This window comes from Borostomias antarcticus (genome assembly GCF_949987555.1).
Source record: "Borostomias antarcticus genome assembly, chromosome: 19".
NCBI classification, from domain to species: Eukaryota; Metazoa; Chordata; class Actinopteri; order Stomiiformes; family Stomiidae; genus Borostomias; species Borostomias antarcticus.
Genome location: NC_140252.1, coordinates 8,684,908 through 8,700,523, shown reverse-complemented (window position 1 = coordinate 8,700,523; position 15,616 = coordinate 8,684,908). Strand labels below are relative to the sequence as shown.

The following is a 15,616-nucleotide window of genomic DNA, read 5'->3' as shown; positions in this document are numbered from 1 at the left end:
AGAGAAAGAGAGGTAGAGAGAAAGAGAGAGGTAGAGAGCAAAAGAGAGAGGTAGGAAGAAAGAGAGGTAGAGAAAGAGGTAGAGAAAAAGAGAGAGGTAAAGAGAAAGAGAGGTAGAGAGAGAAGTAGAGAGAAAGAGAGGTAGAGAGAGAAGTAGAGAGAAAGAGAGAGGTAGAGAGAAAGAGAGGTAGAGAGAAAGAGAGGTAGAGAGAAAGAGGTAGAGAAAAAGAGAGAGGTAAAGAGAAAGAGAGGTAGAGAGAGAGAAAGAGAGAGGTAGAGAGAAGGGGAGAGAGTGGAAGACAGAGGGGTGAAGATAAAGAACAACCAAAGACAAGAAAATTATATTTTCTGAAAACACAACAGAACAGGAGAGCGCAGCGAGGACTTGTCTGCTCCTCTGCCTCAACATGTCCTTCGGGACTCCTCCTCACTACTCCTTACCCTGACCCGGTTCTCTGTTGTTCTGACCCGGTTCTCTGTGGTTCTCTCTCAGAGGGAGGATGTGTGTTCCTCCTATGGCCTGGTTCTCTGTGGTTCTCTCTCAGAGGGAGGATGTGTACTCCTCCTATGACCTGGTTCTCTGGGGTTCTGTCTCTCAGAGGGAGGATGTGTACTCATATGACCTGGTTCTCTGGTTCTGACCTGGTTCTCTGTGGTTCTGACCTGGTTCTCTGTGGTTCTCTCTCAGAGGGAGGATGTGTACTCCTCCTATGACCTGGTTCTCTGTGGTTCTGACCTGGTTCTCTGTGGTTCTTTCTCAGAGGGAGGATGTGTACTCCTCCTATGACCTGGTTCTCTGTGGTTCTCTCTCAGAGGGAGGATGTGTACTCCTCCTATGACCTGGTTCTCTGTGGTTCTCTCTCAGAGGGAGGATGTGTACTCCTCCTATGACCTGGTTCTCTGTGATTCTGACCTGGTTATCTGTGGTTCTCTCTCAGAGTGAGGAGGTGTACTCCTCCTATGACCTGGTTATCTGTGGTTCTGACCTGGTTCTCTGTGGTTCTCTCTCAGAGGGAGGATGTGTACTCCTCCTATGACCTGGTTCTCTGTGGTTCTCTCTCAGAGGGAGGATGTGTACTCCTCCTATGACCTGGTTCTCTGTGGTTCTCTCTCAGAGGGAGGATGTGTACTCCTCCTATGACCTGGTTCTCTGTGGTTCTGACCTGGTTCTCTGTGGTTCTCTCTCAGAGGGAGGATGTGTACTCCTCCTATGACCTGGTTCTCTGTGGTTCTCACCTGGTTCTCTTTGATTCTCTCTCAGAGGGAGGATGTGTACTCCTCCTATGACCTGGTTCTCTGTGGTTCTCTCTCAGAGGGAGGATGTGTACTCCTCATATGACCTGGTTCTCTTTGGTTCTGACCTGGTTCTCTGTGGTTCTGACCTGGTTCTCTGTGGTTCTCTCTCAGAGGGAGGATGTGAACTCCTCATATGACCTGGTTCTCGGTGGTTCTCTCTCAGAGGGAGGATGTGTACACTAGGGATGTGCACGGTTAACCGATTTCTCGAGTACCCGAGTAGGCAATCTGCTAGTCGGAAAATAAATACTACTCGGTTAATCTAAAGGCTATACAATATGGCATGTTTTGCCGTGAAAGCGCGCATTTCTGAGCGCCTGTGCCCTTTTTCAATTGTTACCAAAGAGGATAGAGCGTTGGCGGCTGCCTGGAGAAAAGCGCTGTACTGGATATGGAGTCTTTTTAAGAGCGCTCCGGCACAGGTCCATGCGCGTATAGCCTACTCGTTTTCCAGCCTATAAAGAAATATTGAATGAATAGGCCTGTTGTTCAATAAATCTATTTAGTTTTGCATGGACATTTCTCTAATGAAGGCTTGACGCCGAAACATCCATTATTGTCCAATAAATTGGAAATAGGCAGTGAGTGCCGCGGTGCTTTTTAGATAACGCTAAAAATTAATTCACTTGTTATCCGGCATCGGCAGTAAAGGCTTGGTTTAATACTTAATTTATATTAGTAAATTGGTTGCATATTGTAGGCTAGGCTTAGAGTTTTCAGAGTAGCCTAACGATAGGCTTAATAGGCTATGAGCTGGGCAGTGCATCCACATTAAAAGGCTGCGTTTTTCGATTCCGATAGCTTCATGAAAACCTGTGGGTTATTAAATCTGATAAGTAATGCATCCAACCACACATCAGCTTTTAAATATGTTTATTTGCAAGGGCATGGACGAGACATGAAAGCACCGCCACGGTAATAACGGCGGAAAAAAACGTTTTCCCCTCCGAGGGGGCCGGGGTTCAATGCGCTCTGTCTGGACGGTATCTTTTTTTGAGTAATCTTTTTTTTGAGTAATCGGTTACTCGAGTAGGATCAGGTTAGGTTACTCGGTTTTAAAATTAGTCGAAATTCCCATCCCTAGTGTACACCTCATATGACCTGGTTGTCTGTGGTTCTGACCTGGTTCTCTGTGGTTCTCTCTCAGAGGGAGGATGTGTACTCCTCATATGACCTGGTTCTCTGTGGTTCTGACCTGGTTTTCTGTGGTTCTCTCTCAGAGGGAGGATGTGTACTCCTCATATGACCTGGTTCTCTGTGGTTCTGACCTGGTTCTCTGTGGTTCTCTCTCAGAGGGAGGATGTGTACTCCTCATATGACTCCGGCTATCAGGACAACTTTGCCGAGGTGCTGCTGAGGACGGGCAAGCTGGCCGAGACCAAGACCGAGGGCCTGACCCTGTTCCCCGCCACCGAGGGTGAGACACACACACACACACACACACACACACACACACACACACAGACACACACACAGACACGACAAGACCGAGGGCCTGACCCTGTTCCCCGCCACCGAGGGTGAGACACACACACACACACACGACAAGACCGAGGGCCTGACCCTGTTCCCCGCCACCGAGAGTGAGACACACATGCACGCAGGCACTCAGGCACGCACGCACGCACGCACACACACACACACACACACGACAAGACCCAGGGCATGACCCTGTTCCCTGCCACCGAGGGTGAGACACACGCACACAGACACTTCTAGGCTGAGGAGAGACCACGGGAGTGGGGACAGCTGTCAAACTTTAAACTCGCAGGCAGCAGCACAATAAAAGACACCTATTTTTCTTGCTAAACATGAATCATCTAGCCCATCTACTTCAGATGCCCCCATGTTTTTATGTAGTGTTTCCTATATCCTACATTAGGACTGGGCGACCTGACGTCTCCTCATCTGCGCATTTGAAAGCGTGCTCGAATAAGCTCATGTGTTGGGCAGCAGTCAACAAGAAAGGAAATGTTTTGGTCGTCACTGAAGCATTTTTCGCGGAGGTTAGAACTCAATCTGACTATGGGGGGGAAAAAATCCAGCAGATATCTTAGGCGATTGATCTAGGAAAGCAGTTTTGTGTTGTGATATTCCGTTTGGGAAATGCATGTGATTGCTGGCGCACAGTAGGCTAGGCTAGACGCATAGCGGGGGAGAGAGGGGCTCCCTGCCTTCTTTCCTTCACTATATCGGTCTTAAGTCTCCTTTAACTGCACAACTAATAGCTACAGTAACAGCCTGGGTCTAAAACCAATGATTGGCCTGTCCTGTATGAATCACCAGGCAGGTGAGTGGTCTCAGCCCACCAGCACATCTTGACAGTGGAGCAAACACACGACTGCTTGACTTATATACCAAGTATGTACTTATATTTGAGTATTACTATACATAGAGTTATACAGACTATGTATGTATGTATGTATGTACAGTAGGACCCCACTTATCCGAACCCAACGGGACCGAAGGTCGTTCGTATCTCTGAAATGTCCGGATGACTGAAACTTATGTTAAAATGCACCAAATTCAATAAGTGGTATACTTGTTTCATATAGACTCATAATATACCAATAAATACCCTTAATTACTTGTGAAATTGCATCAAAATTGTAATCAAATAGCCAACTAAACTCATATAGCCTAGCCTATCTACAGTAGCCTATAATAAAATAACCGAATTTCCACTTGACTGCGTGCTTTGATCAAATACAGTACTTTATTCTCAAATGAGGCGTACGCTGCATCGATAGGCTACTGTATTCGCAGAACAAAATGGTATAGCCTAAAAACAACCCAACATTACAACAATTAGAGCAAATGATAATTAATAAATAAATAAATAAAATGACAGACAAGTTGTCGTGTCTTAGGCTATTGTAGGCTTAAATAAGGTCTCTAAAACAACTGATGTAGGCTAACGTGGCCTAGTCTGTAGGCTATTATTTAACAAATACAGTAGGTCTAGTAGACTAATCTACATGCTCACAACACGTCTGTCTTCCTGAAGTTCATTAACTGGGAACGAAAAATGACTCGATGCTGCTTCAGGTTGCTGATGCGCTTTCTGGCTACCAAGGAATGCAGCTCTCGCGCAGCAGACTCATTTGCGTTTTGCGCTCGACATTAGAGTAACAAAGAAATGAAACATGACAGTAGGCTACAGCCTACAGGCAACATGTAGGTCTACATTCAGTTCTGTTTTTATTCACAGTAGGATACAGTACTGTAATGAAAATCCCACCAGTAACCAGATAGCAGGCAACAAAAAAAAAAGTTTTTTAAGCCTGTCCGGTAGACCAGGAGGTTCGGATCTCTGAAGTTCGGATGAGTGGGGTCCTACTGTATGTATGTGTGTGTGTATGTATGTATGTATGTATGTATGTATGTATGTATGTATGTGTGTGTGTGTGTGTGTGTATGTGTATGTGTGTATATACAGATGTGGGAACATAAGAATGTAACTTGACCCGCGGTATTCTAACAGGCGCTTTACGTCATTCCGCACCACCGCTCGCCTGCCCATAGGGGCGCAGTAATACCACTCATTGACCCATTGCTGGCTCGCACATTAGATGAGCCTACCGTTCTCAAACTCCTTGTTGTCTGTCTGGTTGGAATTTAATTATTACGAACAAAGCCTATCTATTTATAGTTTCTATCTCTGTAACTGTCGCCGGGTCTATATCTGTTAACTGTCGGGACAAGTAGAAGTTTAATACATTAGGCTGAGTGTTCTCATATGGAACATGGCATCAGGACGAGTAAGATGGCTAACGGAGATGACCAGAGATGTGTTTGAAATGGTTCACTCACTCCCTATTCCCTATAACCATGGATGTATTGAGTGCGACTCATAGTGAACTACATGGGGAATGATTTAACAGTTTTGGGACACTACATGGAATATAACTGCGTAAGATATTCATGACTCAAACAAGCAGATGCGCCGATCACTGATGGCAGCAGGTTGAAATATCAGGTAGTATTCAGGTTCCATGTTTAGTTGAATGATAAATCCCATATAAATGGTTGGAATTCTAATGATGTGCAAGTGTGATTTTGTCAACTTAATGCTGTCTGCTAATAGCAGGCTGTGAAGCTGCACGATGAGACCGTGATAGCACGTTAGCTCACGACAGCAGCTTCCATAATATTAACGGTAGCTGTCGGTGGCTAAAAAGCAGATAGCTAACTTTACAACGTTGATTCCTGTAGCTATTTTGATGCTATAAGTTCAACTTCTGTTTCTCGGGCAGGAACGGAGACGAACTCGCATTAGCAGCAAAGCAGCTAGAGGAATGATCGCGCGGTCTCTTTAGCCCTGAGGCCATCAGGCAGGCAGCAGGAGGTCGTTGAAGGCTTTATATATTATTATGATATTATGTCTAATAATACATTCGTTGAAAGTACACAGGCTGATCTACTATACGGAATTGGACCGAGGAGTGTTCTCATATGGAACTAGGCTGCGCGCCCGCCCGCGACAAGAGCTGAATTGTAGTCAGCTTTCCCCGCTGCGCGCAGGACGCGTGCGTCGCCCGCTCCGAGCGAGAACGCAGGCGGAATGTCGCTCCCCGTCTTAAACGGTCTTGACTCCTGGAATCCCAAGGTCTTTAATATTGAAATTCTCTTGATGGTCTGGGAAGAGACGTGTTAAGGGAGTGCATCAGTCGTGAGCCTTGACAGTAGATACCAGCCTGCGCTGCGCTCAGAACAAAGTTGGATGAATGGATGGACTTTTTGGAATCCTGGAAAATGTTTATTGCGCTCTAAAATCATGAAAGCATAAATGTAAAAATGCAGCAACAGAAGTAGTCTAGATGAGATGGTGGTTTAAATGAATGGCAACACATAAATTGAGACATAAATTGAGACTGGTGATAATGCTGATAATCTACAGTAGGGCCTACCTCTGGCTGAGTTCATGGTTACAGCCATTCATCTCTTACACATGGGCCTATACAATACTTGCACAATCTACTTTGGACGTTAATCCATCTATCAATCAAACTAGCGAATTAAATGGCCGGTCATGGCAAAGCACCCGCTAACGCAGGCTACCCCCCTCCCCACGATCCAGGGCTAGGAAACCGGTTCATCCAGTTTATTTGAATATAAAAGAATTTGGGGGGGGGGGGGGGGGGGGTTACAATTGTCTAGTCCAGGTTCGCTGGAGGACCTGTATTTTCAGTGTTTGCTGGTAGCGGACTGCATCGATCAATGCAATGACTCTTCAGTTTTACCCTTTTCATCAATAAAACATCATTTTTACAACCATGTCTCATTGATTGGGAAGGCATTTAGAGCTGCCGGTCTATTAGCCTACATTCGGACTCAGAGGATGACATAACTGTTTATTGAGAAACAATTGGCTATATAAAGAAATACCACAATGCATGTAGTCTAGATATATTACATTATGGTTATACACTTTATGGTAGACTGCCCTCTCGCTCGCTAAGCAGGCTACATTGTGGCTGTTTTGTTCATCGCCTATAGGCTACACATTAGAAAAATGTTTTTTTTTATATAGACCTAGAAGGAATAATTTCCTATTTTAATACAATTCAAATTCTGCTTAGAGGGAATTATTTTCAACGGACATTATGACCTGAGCATAATTAATAATTATCTAAGTTAATATAGGCCTATGAGAACGCAACGCTTTTTACGATAGGCTAGGCCTATGCGTCTTGTGATTGTACTGTAGCCTAGGCTACAACTTAAGGCTTGCCCTATTGAATTCATTTTATAGCCTACTAGGCTACTCATTATTATCGAATTATCTAGTTGATATATGAATAAAACAATAAGCCGTTTTAATGGCTATGGGCTACTAGTTGTAGCTATATGATGCGCTCTGCTCTTACGCACGGTTGAGGCGGCAGCTCAAATACACTTCGCACATATCCTCTGCTATAGCCTCTCACAGACAGCTAGGTGCACTTCATGCATTGGTAGACAGTTCTGCATCTTGTCTTCACCATGCAGGTATTTTGGTGGGGGTATTCTTCTGTGGACACTGCGAGGGGCGCAGCCGGTGGCTGTTTGGAGGCCAGAGCGCGCAGCTCTTCAGCCAACTGGAGGATGTCGCGTCTGGGGAGGCTCTGCGTCTCTCCACCAGTCCCCAGCGAGTCCAAGCTATTCCCAATGAATAATACTTATTTATAATAGCCTACGTAGCGCGAAACTGTGCATATAATAGGCTGTAGCCAGCGCGAAACTGCGCATTCCCTATAGCCGTTCATGGAACGACTGGCGGCCGGTATAAATAAATAAAAACATACACGATATTTTCTTATTTGAATGATCTTGAATATATATATATTCAAGATCATTCAAATAACAAAATATTGTGTATATTGTGCATGTGAAGGCACTCACTGTCAAACCTGCCGCTATCTATGCACAAGATAGTTAATGTCCGGATATGATTGGCAATGAGTGATCTTTACTCATGGCGACTATGTCAATTTTGTATGGATCCACAAGTCGATCAAGCTTATTTTTTCTTTGTATCGTGCTGAAGCCATATAGCCTACTGCGCTCAGACTTGGCTATATTAGCTGGTGCCCCGTCTTCAAATTTACTTCCGGGGTTTACAAGTAGCCTACCAGTTGAATGCGTTCCAGAAACAAAACGCAAAACCCCTACGTTCACCACTTCTTTACTAACAAATATATTTACAATACTGTTATTTTGCGCATTTGACCTAACAGCCACCACGTCTTGACCCGACGTCAGTTACCGAGATAGATAGGCTACTGTAGGCCTAGATATAGGTGTTCGTAATAATTAAATTACATCCAGATGGCGAAAACATGTGTTTGAGAACAAGGTAATAATAACAATTAAACGTTAGTTGTATAGCACCTTTCATAAAGATAAATTCAGCTCAAAGTGCTTTACAACAGAGCATTTAAATTAAAGAATGTGAAACTTAATGATGCTTCATTCGTAGACTATAGGAGAAAAACAGAGCCCAGCCTGCTAAATCTACTCAAAGACGCCACCTGGCGGTGGTGCATCACTAAAACGAAATAACACCCGTCTGAAATCCCACGAGATTTCCAACGGGATTTCCCTTCCAAATACCGCGACGTGAAATGCTGCAGCATGTGACATTTCTAACTTCCCACATCTGTATGTATGTATGCTGCTGCTGTACTTTTCCACTGCTGAAATCCTCCAGTTCTATCTGTCTCTCTGTCTATCTAGTATCTACCCACCCACCTATCCACCTACTCGCCTATCCACCTACCTACCTATCCACCTACCTACCCACCCACCTATCCACCTACCTACCTACCCACCCACCTATCCACCTACCTACCCACCCACCTACCCACCTATCCACCTACCTACCCACCCACCTATCCACCTACCTACCCACCCACCTACCCACCTATCCACCTACCTAACCACCCACCTACCCACCTATCCACCTACCTACCCACCTACCCACCCACCTATCCACCTACCTACCTACCTACTAGGGCTGGGTATCGATTCGATTCCGATTCACAAGGTTCAGAATCGATTATCTCGATTCAATATCGATTCGGTTAGTGATACTAAAACCTGTTTTTTTAGCTGTAACCTTAATTACATGACTGCCAAGTTATGCAACACATCAATACTAGGGCTGGGTATTGATACTGATTTCCAAAAATGAATGAATGAATGAATCATTGAATTAATTAATGCACTATTCATTCCTTCATTTATTCATTCATTCATTAAATAAAAGATCGATTTTGGGATTCATGAATCGATTCGGAATCATTTGATTCGGAATCGATTCAGAATCGATGAATCGATTCTTTAAACCCAGCCCTACTACCTAGTAGGGCTGCACGATTATGACAAAAGATAATAATTGCGATTATTTGCTTCAAAATGGTAATTGCGATTAATAATTGCGATTAATATTTAGTATATAATATTCATATATAATAACCAAAATGCTCCCAAATCACGGACGTTGATCCCTTTCTTGCTACTAACTCACTGACCTCGTTTTCGCTCATTTTTTCACTACTCACGGCTGCAGGTACTCTTGCGACACTTGTCTTGACCTACTGCTATCTGTCTTCTCAGTGAAATTGCTACGCACAGGGCACTCAGCGGGAACACATGTGATTGGTCAGACAGCATAAGCGCCTGTGATTCGTCCGTGTAGTCCTAGCACACTCAATTCAAAGCAAAATTATCAATCACATTAATTGCGGCCTTTTGCGATTAGTTAATTGCGGAGGTCATAATCGCGATCGGCTGGACATAATTTAAATGTAAATACAATAACTTCATGTTTGGCGGGTTGGGTGCGGGTCTCTAAATTTAGAAGATAATTATATCGGGTGGGTGGCGGGTGGATGAGTGTGCACGCGGATTCAGGTGTGCTCAAACTCCATCCGCTCATCTTTACTACCCACCCTCCCACCTACCTACCCTCCTACTTACTCACCCTCCTACCCACCCACCCTCCTACCCACCCTCCTACCCACCTACCCACCCTCCTACCCACCCTCCTACCTACCTCCCCACCCTCCTACCTACCTACCCTCCTACCCAGCCTCCTACCTACCCACCCACCTACCCACCCTTCTACCTACCCACCCTCCTATCCACCCTCCTACTTACTCACCCTCCTACCCAGCCTCCTACCTACCCACCCTCCTACCCACCTACCCTCCTACCCACCTACCCACCCTCCTACCTACCTACCCACCTACCCACCTACCTTACCTTAACCTCCCCCTCCCTTGTGTTTCTCTTCTTTCCAACTTTTATGTAATTTCTAAATTTCTGTAATCTGTCTACACACACATGCACACACACACACACACACACACACACACACACACACACACACACACACACACACACACACACACACACACACTTCAGCCCACTGACAGTATCAGTCCAGGGCACGGCTGCTGCTAGTGAAGGACCCGATGTTACCTCTCACTGTGTTCTAGAGCGAGAGAGAGATGTTACCTCTCACTGTGTTCTGAGAGGAGAGAGAGAGAGATGTTACCTCTCACTGTGTTCTGAGAGGAGAGAGAGAGAGAGATGTTACCTCTCACTGTGTTCTAGGAGGAGAGAGAGGGAGAGAGAGATGTTACCTCTCACTGTGTTCTAGGAGGAGGAGGAGGGAGAGGGAGAGGGAGAGGGAGAGGGAGAGGGAGAGGGAGAGAGAGTAGAATTACAAGTTGGCAGAGAAAAGAGAGAGGGGGGGGGGGTTCTGTTCCTCTTTAGGAGTGAACTCTTTGGCATTGTTGCTGTTTGACTTGCATGGGCCTCAGCATTAGAAGTGGTGTGTGTGTGTGTGTGTGTGTGTGTGTGTGTGTGTGTGTGTGTGTGTGTGTGTGTGTGTGTGTGTGTGTGCGTGCGTGCGTGCGTGCGTGCGTGCGTGCGTGCGTGCGTGCGTGCGTGCGTGCGTGCGTGCGTGCGTGCGTGCGTGCGTGCGTGCGTGCGTGCGTGCGTGCGTGCGTGCGTGCGTGCGTGCGTGCGTGCGTGCGTGCGTGCGTGCGTGCGTGCGTGCGTGCGTGCGTGCGTGCGTGCGTGCGTGCGTGCGTGCGTGCGTGCGTGCGTGCGTGCGTGCGTGCGTGCGTGCGTGCGTGCGTGCGTGCGTGCGTGCGTGCGTGCGTGCGTGCGTGCATGCGTCTTTGATCCAGCGGTGCTGAGCAGACAGCGGTAGTGCTCAGACCAGAGCAGGAGGCTGGTGTTGAGGTAGTGCTCAGACCAGAGCAGGAGGCTGGTGTTGAGGTAGTGCTCAGACCAGAGTAGGTGGCTGGTGTTGAAGTAGTGCTCAGACCAGAGCAGGAGGCTTGTTTTGAGGTAGTGCTCAGACCAGTGCAGGAGGCTGGTGTTGAGGTAGTGCTCAGACCAGAGCAGGAGGCTGGTGTTGATTCCTTCATGTAAACCCAGGCGCCTAACGGCCGCAGTGAATCACTGCACTGCAACGGTAACAGCAGAGAGATCGCAGCTCGTCACAACATCACAAGGCCACGCAGTGCCTGATGGATCACCCCCGCCAGGAAAATCAATGCTGTGGACACACGCACACACGCGCATGCACACGCACAGGCATGTACACACACAAACGCACACACACAAACGCACGCACGCACATGCACGCACACACAGTCCAGGATGCAAATGTATAAGTCAGATTTGGTGGATAGATACATTCTTAATAGCAGACATACACACACACACACTAAATTCTCAATGTGAACGCACACAGACTCAGACACTGCATGCACACACACACACACACGTACAGCTGCATGTCCGCATTTGTTTACAAGGTGAAACCGGTCCACAAACACCCACATGAGACAACAGAGAACAGTTGATAGCTGGAATAAAAGGGCCTAGTTAGTATGTATACAGGTATATTCCCAGATATAATGTATGTGATAGCCACAACTAATGTCGGTCTACTGACAGCCTTGTTGGCCGAAGTTTACACACAAGTTTACACATGCATCCATCTCCAAATGCGGTAGCTACAAATCATATAATGCTGCACTTCATGGCCCTTGACAATCTGTGTGGCCAACTAGTCATACAGTGCTGCACAATGCACCTGACAATCCTCTTGTGTGGCTAGCCAACTAGTGCTGCAATGATAAGTTACCTAACAAAACTAACTCAATTCAACATAATCTCTGTCAACACTTTGTCACATCGGCAACTCTAACTCAACTAAGTTACACTAGCTAGCAAACGTCAGCCTAACACATGTGATGTAGTCACTAGCATGCATCCTCAGACATTCACAGCTATACAGCCAAACATCAAGCAATTCTAGCAACATAGGAGATAGCTAGCCAGCTTAGGCTAACTGACGTTATAAAAGAGGCCAGCTAGATAGCATCCTTATACATTCACAGCCAACATGCTAACACAGCCAAACATCAGGCAATTCTTTTTTTTGTAAACACATTTTATTGACAATTTGAAAAATCACAACACATTATAATGAAATATAATGTATATAAACAATATACAAACACTATATATAAACAATAAACAATATTTTCACAATAACCCCCCCTGAACGGTGGGCTAGTAGAGAGGTGAAAGAGATTACATTAGCTTGCTTTGCTGACAAATTGTTTTTGCCATCCTCAGGAATGCCAAATATGGCTATCTGTGGCGATGGTTTGATCACTCTATCTAATACCTCAGAAATTACTTTGAAATAAGACGCCAATACTCCCAAAGTCTCTGACACGACCAAAACATATGGGTCAGATTAAATAGAGTTTGGTGTGTCTGTGATCTGTCACAGGCATCAATCGTGTTCGGGTATATCTTGGCAAGTATAGATTTACTATAATGTGCTCTATGAACTGTCTTAAACTGTATGAGTAATGCTGAACACTTAATTTCTTTCAGTGCCTCTGACCACCAGTCTTCAGACATGACGATAACCAGCTCAGTGTCCCAGTCCCTTTTAATCTTTAGCAAAACTGGGGGTGTATCTTCAGTCAGAAGGTCATATAGGAAAGAGATATGTCCCCTTGACATTTTTGCCACTGGCAGAAGTTGATCAATTCCTGATGAGGGTGGGGATTCTGGAAATGAATGTGTGTTTGAACAGAGGAAATGCCGAATTTGAAAATACAGTAGGACCCCACTCATCTGAACTTCAGAGATCCGAACCTCCCGGTCTACTGGACAGCCTTAAAAAACTTTTTTTTTTCTGCTATCTGGTTACTGGTGGGATTTTCATGACAGTACTGTACCCTACTGTGAATAAAAACAGAACTGTATGTAGACCTACATGTTGCCTGTAGGCTGTAGCCTACTGTCACGTTTAATTTCTTTGTTACTCTAATGTCAAGCGCAAAACGCAAACGAGTCTGCTGCGCGAGAGCTGCATTCCTTAGTAGCCAGAAAGCGCATCAGCAACCTGAAGATGCATCGAGTCATTTTTCGTTCCCAGTTAATGGACTTCAGGAACACAGATGTGTTGTGGGCATGTAGATTAGCCTACTAGACCTACTGTATTTGTTAAATAATAGCCTGCAGCCTAGGCCACGTTAGCCTACATCGGTTGTTTTAGAGACTTTCTTTTAGGCTACAATAGCCTAAGACACGACAACTTGTTTGTCATTTTATTTATTTATTTATTGATTATCATTTGCTTTAATTGTTCTAATGTTGGGTTGTTTTTAGGCTATACCATTTTGTTCCGCGAATACAGTAGCCTATCGATGCAGCGTACGCCTCATTTGAGAATAAAGTACTGTATTTGATCAAAGCACGCACTCAAGTGGAAATTCGGTTATTTTATAATAGGCTACTGTAGGTCTATTATAGGCTAGGCTATATGAGTTTAGTTGGCTATTTGATTGCAATTTTGATGCATTTTCACAAGTTATTAAGGGTATTTATCTGTCTTATGAGTCTATATGAAACAAGTATACCACTTATTGAATTTGGTGCATTTTAACATAAGTTTCAGTCATCCGGACATTTCAGAGATACGAACGACCTTCTGTCCCGTCGGGTTCGGATAAGTGGGGTCCTACTGTACCTGAAGAGATCAGATTTTTGCATGTCGAAGGTCGTGCACAGCTGTGCCAAACTGGAGAGTGCGCCATCACAATTCAAATCCCCAATTGTGCTGAGACCTTGCCTGTCCCAAAGAGAGAACCTGGCATCAGTCATAGCAGGTTTAAATAGTTTGTTATTACATATTGGAGTATTGAGGGGAAGGGTGCTCCAGCCAAAATGTTGCTTTATTTGTTGCCAGATTATCAGGGTGGATTTATCAGGGTGGATAAAACTATGGGATTATTTGTGTACTGTTTAGATCGGAGTCTACCCGCATAGCACACCAGAGCTTTTAGGGAGGAAGAATAACATGAATGTGATTCTAGTTGGCACCACTGAGTTTCAGCGTAGAAGGCCCAATACAACATTTTGTGCATGTTGGCTGCTCAATAATAAAATCACAAGTTCGGCAACCCTAAACCTCCCTCTGATCTCTTCCTCTGTTATAAAGATTTTTGAAGTCTTGGGGTTTTATTGCCCCAGACAAAAGAGGAGAACGCACTATCAATGTCACAAAAGAAGGACATGGGGAGGAAAAGAGGCAAACACTGAAATAGGTATAGATATCATGGGACAATGCTCATCTTAATGCACTGTACTCTCCCTGCCAGTGTGATGTGTAAGCTGTCCCATTTCCGAAGGTCTTCCTTAACTTTTGATGTTAGGGCAGTGAAATTATTGTCTAATAGTGAGGACACACTATGAGATATACTGATTCTTAAGTAAGTAAAGTTTTCTGCGGAAAGAGTGAAAGGCAAGTCAGGCTGTACAATATCCCTTGCAAGCTAATTGATGGGAAATAAATCACTTTTATCAATATTGAGCTTATACCCAGAGAACGCACCAAAGTTCTTGAGGGTGTTGAGAATGTTGGGGATGGCTCTAACTGGGTCTGATACATAAACTAGCAAATCATCTGTGTACAATGACACCGTGTGCTCCACTATCCCGGATCCATCTGTTGGTCTTTAATGCTATGGACAAAGGCTCAATAGCTAGGGCGAAGAGGAGGGGGGATAGAGGACAGCCCTGGTGTGTTCCCCGCATCAGAGGGAAGAATGCAGACTTAACCGAATTAGTACATATGGATGCCCGTGGAGAGGTGTATAGTAAGTGCACCCAAGAAATGAAGCGTTCTCCAAAGCCAAACTTTTTTAAGGGAAAATAGCAAATATGTCCACTCAACCCTGTCAATGGCTTTTTCGGCGTCCAAAAAAATTACACCTTCTGCGACAGTTGTTGAGGTTGGAGAGGATTATATTAAGAAGCCTCCTCACATTTGTGAATGAGTGACGGCTCCTGATAAAGCCAGTTTGGTCTTCTGATATGACAGTGGGTAGAACAGTTTCAAGTCTGCCTGCTAAAACTTATTTTTGACATCCACTTTAAGGAGTGAAATAGGGCGATACGAGGAGCATTTGTCTGGGTCCTTCCCTTTTTTATGAATCGGAGATATGGTAGCCTGTCTCAGAGTAGGTGGGAGTATGCCATGCTGTAGAGAATCATTATACATATTAGGGATGGGCACGAGTACTCGAGTACTCGTTGTTGACGTCAGTACTCGAGTAACCATGGCGAGTAATTGTTTCACTATGAAAAAAAAAAAGCTTTGTTATTCATGCACCTGCGCACTGTGTTTTTGGCTACCTGCGTAAGGCTACTCATAATCAGTCGCAACATGTCTGCTGCTCGTAAAAGTACAGTCTGGAAATACTTTGAGAAAGAAGGGGAAAACAGTGTGC

General features: G+C 45.0%; 1 protein-coding gene across 3 annotated transcripts in view; it reads left to right on the top strand.

The window, feature by feature from the left end:
• nbas (NBAS subunit of NRZ tethering complex) overlaps window positions 1–15,616 on the top strand; it is a gene marked incomplete at its 5' end in the record, with an annotated part of 391,676 nt that overhangs the window by 155,246 nt on the left and 220,814 nt on the right. For all 3 annotated transcript variants that reach the window (XR_014630909.1, XR_014630910.1, XM_084453787.1), the window contains one exon: window positions 2,589–2,712. Coding sequence is in view for 1 of the 3 variants with exons in the window: in XM_084453787.1 (XP_084309913.1) it covers window positions 2,589–2,712 (124 nt within the window). The remainder of the gene's footprint in view (window positions 1–2,588; window positions 2,713–15,616) is intronic.